Source organism: Tachypleus tridentatus, chromosome 1 (assembly GCF_004210375.1).
Source record: "Tachypleus tridentatus isolate NWPU-2018 chromosome 1, ASM421037v1, whole genome shotgun sequence".
Lineage (NCBI taxonomy): Eukaryota > Metazoa > Arthropoda > Merostomata > Xiphosura > Limulidae > Tachypleus > Tachypleus tridentatus.
The window spans coordinates 49,429,006-49,436,212 of NC_134825.1; the positions used below are offsets into that span (position 1 = coordinate 49,429,006).

At 34.4% G+C, this 7,207-nt stretch overlaps 1 protein-coding gene across 1 annotated transcript; it reads right to left on the reverse strand.

Moving 5' to 3' along the window:
• Positions 1 to 777: 777 nt before the first annotated feature.
• On the reverse strand, positions 778 to 6,881 carry LOC143249020 (GTP-binding protein GEM-like). The gene is made up of 4 exons (XM_076498241.1): positions 6,049 to 6,881; positions 4,218 to 4,306; positions 2,703 to 2,916; positions 778 to 1,668 (listed from the first exon to the last, which is right to left on the reverse strand). Exons 1-4 carry the CDS (start codon positions 6,737 to 6,739, stop codon positions 1,421 to 1,423), a joined length of 1,242 nt encoding a protein of 413 aa, XP_076354356.1. The 5' UTR covers positions 6,740 to 6,881; the 3' UTR covers positions 778 to 1,420.
• Positions 6,882 to 7,207: the final 326 nt, after the last annotated feature.

The window sequence follows — 7,207 nt, forward strand, 5'->3', positions numbered from 1 at the left end:
GAGCTAAATAAACAGTGATTTAAAAAACCTCATTTTAATAGAAACCAAGTATATTTACAAACCGAATCTTTTTTACAACTGAATCAATGTATGACTTAATGTACTGCCACATGGACATACATATGCATGTACCCAATGTATAAACAAACAGATTAAAATAATTTTATGTACAACAATTAGTTACCATTGAAAGTAAAAGCATATGAAAGTTTATAAGTACAGCAGTTTTTCCTTAATGAAAGTTTGATACATTGAAAAATGAAAAAACATTTGTTAAATATCTCTCGTCAACGCCCGGCATGGCCAGGTGGGTTAAGGCGTTTGACTTGTAATCTGAGTGTCGCGGATTTGAATTCTGGTCGCACCAAACATGCTCGCCCTTCAGTCGTGGGGGCGTTATAATGTGACGGTCAATCCAGCCATTCGTTAGTAAAAGAGTAACACAAGCTGCCTTCCCTCTAGACTTACACTGCTAAATTAGGGACGGCTAGCGCAGATAGCCCTCGAGTAGCTTTGCGCGAAATTCTAAAAAAAAAAAAAATAAACAAATCTTTCGTCAACCAAGTTTGCTTTTTAAATCAGCGATCGCTAGTTTCATCCACATAAGGTGTTTTCAAAAACATTCAGTTACAACTCTGTTATAGAAGGGATTAAAACAGTCTGTTCGACAAAACAAAATATATATACATAAATAATTTCACAGATCTTACATAAAGACTTTAGAATGTTTCAAAACATTCCATAAGGTGTGTTAAATATTAATTGTGGAAAAATGGTTCCGTTGATAATGGTATCAGGAGTAATTCAAAGTGAAAAAAAATGGTACCGTTTATTCCCTAAACAAAAAACACGGAAAATTGTACGTATGTAATCTTTACGTAATATATATTTTTACTTTTCAGTGTTACTGGAGCCACTTGTATCAATACTGTTATTACATGTGCCATTTTTTCCCTCTTCGCTTTACTACTGGTACCTTTAATACAAGAAAATACAATGCTTTCACTGGTTCGTATTACACATGTTGACGAGAAGCGGTTATAATGGTCTGTACTTCTAGTTCGGTTCATAGTGAAACCAAAAGTGTAAATGGAAGGTTTAAAAATAAATATTCAATTTATTTGGTACCTTAACCATCATTTTTAACAAGTGAAAAAACTAATAATTTTACTTTCTGGACTTGTTTCACGCTCTGATATTCGAACAACAACTTCATCACGTCTAAAAAATAAAACATTATCATAGCTAAATTTACCGGCCGTTATTGTTTTCTACTGTCATGAAATGATTAATAAAAATCAAAACTTCACCATTAGTAAAACATCAGTCAGCTTTGGCACACTGTAATATTAAATACAGTTGGACAACAGTCTCTACACAATATAAACTTTAATTGTCTAAATGAGATCAAAGGTCTGCTTTAAATAATGTTTAGGTTATCACATGATTTAACCTTCAGTTCACACTTGTGAAGTAATTTACTCATCAGTTCTCGAGCTTTTCCACTTGCACCTTTTGACCTGCAGGTGTCACTAAAGTCACTGTTTATTCTGAGTCTTAGACGAATTTGATTGACAATGCCCACTAACAATTCGTCGACGTTATAATTTACTGCAGTGGAAGTCTCGACGAACTTCGTGTCGAACTTGCTTGCCAAACAACGACCTTCTGTTATGAAAAACATTTAGTGTTAACTACGATTTTTTTAATTTAAATTTCATGATTAAAATTATTTCAAGGCATTAAAATAAATATAGGAAGAACGGTTAGAGTTCTTATTCAATTAACAGTTTTAACATTCACTACTTATGTTGTTAAAGTCATCATCTAAATGCAATAGATACAACAATGTTATTGTACGTTAATCACGTCGTAATAGTTCACTAATTGCTTTCTATTTACTTTATAAAATATATCTCACCCTGGTTATTAACAAAGCTCAAACTATATATAAACTGCCAGTTGTTTTTTATTCATACAAAAATGTTGTGCTATTAAATTTGTTTTTCAATTTTTCAATTCAAGGGAAGAAAATCAAAAACTCGGAATTCGCGTAAGTTCTAACTCGGAGTAATGGACAACTGAAGCCTCAATCTTTAAGGTAAAATAAGTGACGAAGGTCCTCACCTAATAAATTGCTTTGATAATTAGATTGATATATATATAACGTTAACGAAAAAATTAACATTCAGTAAACTATTTTATATGAATAAGCTAACTGAAAAATATTTTGAAAACGGATGCTAAAAGTTTCAAGCACACAACTTGAATACGTCCTAGTCTACTTTGATATTAGATTAGATCTCGCTCAAGCCACGAACCTGAGCTTGCCTACGTGAAGCCTAATTTCCGCAGTAACAAAGCAATTGAGGGATAACTTCCGGTTTTTACTATAATTTACTTGCAACAGCATACTTTTATATCAGAAGTACTTTTTAATGACTTTATACTTTCTAATTAGAAGTTTCCGTGTTCAAAACGGTTATTTAAAAGTTTAGGTGAATAGATAGAAAAATACCATCTTTGTTTTTTTATTCTGTTTTCTTTGCTAAAATCATCATGTTGTGTCAGAATTTCTTTTAAGACATGAAACTTCAGTGTTAAAAAGTATAAATATATCACTTTTTAAACAATCAGATTTTTCCTGAAATTTTAGATGATCTATTTGTATTGATTTTAATATCTGTTTATGAAAAAAATACCTTCTTTTGAAACAACTCTACATCGTGCGAGATCTGCTTTGTTTGCAACTAGAATAACAGCTTTAGATGTTAAGCCTTTTCCTTTTTCGGACAGCTGGGTGCTAGAGTATTTCAGGAATGTTAGTGTTCCTGTCGCTGCCTGAAAACTTCGTCTATCGGCTATTGAGTAAACTACAACAAAGGCGTGTGTTGCAGCGAAGGACTTTTCGTTTAGCTACATGTGGAATAGAAACATTGTTATGGTAATTATATACACAATTGTTATGGTATATATACACAATTGTTATCATTTATTACGTACAGATATAATTCAAAAAGAAAGAATAAATCACAGTAAAGCTCTACGTTTTCTGGGAAATTTAGAGTAAAAAGTAAAATACTCAACTTACTTACTTGTCCTGTCTACTACGTTTCTCCAAAGAATTTCTCGTTTATTTATAATATTTACACAATACATAACTCTATCTTAATTTCCTTAATTGAAATCAACTATGAAGCACACAAATCTACGGGGAAAATATTTTATTTTGTATCGTGTTATTTTTGTTATTTCTTTATCAGTGGCAAATATCATATTATTCTTATAATAATAACTGAATTAATTACAATGATATCTAAGCCATTAAATTTCATGTGTGTTTTTATTTATTATTATTCTTTAAATAACACCAAAAAAGTCCCCCAGTGGCTTAGCGGTATCTCTGTGGACTTACAACGTTAAAAACCGGGTTTGGATACCCGTGGTGGGCAGAGCACAGATAGCCCATTATGTAACTTTGTGCTTAATTCAAAACAACGAACGACAACACCAGTAAAATCGAGCGTATGTTGTTAAAAGTGTTGTAGAGATATGAGAGCAAGTTCAGGTCCATCAGAGATGCTCAAAATCGGTCAGAGGCAAATGTATAACTGGTACACTGGAAAAATATTTTTCAAAAAGAAATTTACCTTTCTCGATCAGAATTCAATAATCTGTTGTCATATTTATTTTAGTGCAATTTCAGAAGGCGTGAGTTTTTAGCCAGACATCTATCTTCTCGTGAGGTCACAAAAAACTTTGACCTATCTCAGCTCAACAGCGATGGTTATTAATTTAAATGTTCTGTCAGCATGCTAGTCTCGCTGATGCTGTTTAAGTCTAGTTCATTAATTCATTTAGCTAAATTTGTCTCTTGCTGGATGTATCACGCTGTGAAACCCATAAGACAACAGCTGCCATATCAGCAAGATAGAGCGCCTTTTTATCTAATTCTATTTTTATTTCTATCCTCTGGTACTATTGTTTAGTAGCACTAATCTGACTTAGAAATAAACAATATCTGTGCAAACTAATCCCAAGAGTTTTCTACTTGTTCTTCTGGTAATCATTAAATATTTACTTATAATGTAGAGAAATTTACTAACAATTTTTATTTACTGCCATTTTGTTTAGAGTTACCTATCTTTAGATATTTAAAATAGGTTTTCTTCAAAAATTATTTAAGAATTTTCTATGTTACAAAACAAAGCGCTTACCCATCCTTCGGGACTATTACGCTGTTCGAACTGTAGCTCTGTTTCTTCTCTGTCAAGCAAAATCGATACGTTCTGTTCTTTTTTTCTTTCTGTAAAGGAAACATCCATTATTAAACGAAGCACTAGTCTTTGGCAAACTAGCAGATATAATAAAGAATCGAATCCACTTTCTCTACCAGTCATTTTAACCTGCGATAAAAAAGCTTTTGCTGATTCCAAAATGATCCCGGTTTCTAAGGTTATTGCATGAAGCTATTCGGGTGTAGATTTTGTATATATATATATATATAACACATGTTAATGGGGAGTTTATTATTTTTTACGTAAGTTAGCATGAACTACATTCATAGACGGTACCATGTCCTTACTTCAAAAGCAATAATGTTTGCATTTATATATATATAAAACACAAAAATCTGTGTATGTCTGTTAATCTCTCATCTAACTACTCCTAGGTCGCTACGTTAATCTCAAACAAACTCTGTGAGATGATAGTTTCAGACAAGGAGCATCTTAATGTGAGTTTACAACACCTCCACACACATTACTGATCTCTGACGTAAATTAATGTTAACTACATTCATAGATAACGTCAAGGTTCCTACACAAAACAAAAAATATTATTAACTTTTCCGTACCCGGATGAGACAGCGGTTAGTCTTCAGATTTACAATGAATAAATGCTTTCTGATTGAACACGTAATCCGAGGGTCGCGGGTTCGCGCCCGCGTCGCGCTAAACATGCTCGCCCTCCCAGCCGTGGGGGTGTATAATGTGACGGTCAATCCCACTATTCGTTGGTAAAGAGTAGCCCAAGAGTTGGCGGTGGGTGGTGATGACTAGCTACCTTCCCTCTAGTCTTACACTGCTAAATTAGGGACGGCTAGCACAGATAGCCCTCGAGTAGCTTTGTGCGAAATTCCCAAACAAACAAACAAATCTGATTGAACAATGAAAAACAAGCGCATCCGAAAAAGCAATTCAAATAAGCGCTGATACTAGTACCTCCTTAAAAATAAGTTTCGGTATTCAGTAGCAGTGAGTACCGGCAAAATTTCACCTGACTGTGTAAATACATTATTTTATAAATAAACTGTGTGAAAGTTAGCATTTTTGTGCTACTTATCAAAGCAGCCACCCGTAATATTTCATAACTTGGATAAAGGACTGGAACCTCAGCCTGTTATTATATAATCGCAGAGGAACAGTGATGTCTAAACAATCATCCCGCAGAACCGTATTTGTACAGTACTTGTAAGGTAAACAGAGAAAACATTCACCAATCTCCGTATTGAATGTAAAAATGTAAGAGAAAGCAGAGAACATAAGTGAATTTCTAGTAGTAATCAATATAAAAAAGAACACAGACTACACAAATATTTTGCTCGATAGTGCTTTTTAACGATTCTTTTTTATTCTGAAGATATTAAAGTGGATTAACTACTATTATTAATATTTGAAAATGCACAAAGAAATTTATTGTGTAAGACAATGTTTTCTAGTGCTACCGATGCAGACGAATTTTTATCCTATATTTATACAGTTACATATCTTGAATCTTTAGGCCAGACATAATAAATAACTCTATTTCAACTGTCTCAGTGTGTCTGGACCAGACAGAATAAATAACTGTGTTTGAACTGACCCAGTATGTCCAGACCATTAATATTTATTAATAATCATATATTAACTGTCCCAGTTTAATAACAAACTGAAATAGCTAAAGAAACTCTTGAATACTTAAATATTATAGTATTTTACAAAACAGGATCTGAAAAAGAAAAATCACTGTAGAAACAGTTTATGACGTACAACCTGTCTAGCTATTTACCATTTAAATTGATGGGATTGCTATTTGGAGTGAGATACTCTGACGTCATAAACTGTGAAATTATGCAAGATTTGCCCACATTCTCAATACCAAGTAGCGCTACACTGTAATGATCAGGTTGCTTAGCAATGCAGTAAGGGGAGTTAGGACCAACTGAGAAAGTCCTATCTTGGATATCATCATTGGAACCAGATGTTTCACTGTCGTTTGACCGTGACCTGTACCGTAACATGTCTCCCAGATTCATAACGCCCTTATGGGTGACGCTAAAGCTGCGACACCGATAGCAGTCGACGGCAGTATCTTGTTGCATGGATAGGCTAAGTCGTTCGATAAGTTGGTCAGGAATAGTATTTGCTCGTCGCCTAAACTGTTCCCACGGATCAATGTCACATTCTATCCATGCCGACGCCCTTCGGCTTCGAGTAGGAGACAAACCCAATCGGGTTTGACAAGGTCCTCGAAAATCAGTATTTACACCATTGCCTTTTTTGGGGGGCGATTTCACCCGAGCAGGTCCTTTAAGAGGTGATCTTTCTTTCCTCGATCTACTGGAGTAATTAGATGAAGTCGACGCCGGCGTCGGAGACCGATAAAGCTCCCGTAAATCTGGGACGCTGTGAGCAACATGGCTGCGCCGATAGAGTTGAAGAGTGAAGTTATGTTGACGTTTACCTGGGACGAGAGTCATCTTTAATTACAAATGTACCTTTCAGTGAATCTAAACGAAATATACGATGATCGTTTTCTTTCTTATCTGATATTCACCTGACGATCGTTGTGATTGCTCAGACTTTCACGTGACGATTGGGTCATCATTACAGCCTTTTATATTATACCCGAACCAGCTGTGAAAGACAAGCAATATAATGTAGGTCGTGTTACTAGGCTGTATACGCTGAGGCTGAATTATGATTGGTTTCTTCAGTGAAGGCACTATCCAATCAGGTTTGTCAAACCCCAGATATTCCAAAATACTCCTGTTATTAATTCACTACTGTTAAATATATGTAGTTAAGCTTAGTTTATGAAACTTCAAGTTAAATTTCCATATCGCTGCATGTTCATTCTTGTTGTTGTTGTTTTATTAGTTTCTAAACAGTAGGACTAGTTCCTTAGAACGACTCGTCGTTTTGGTTTCTAAACAGTAGGACTAGTT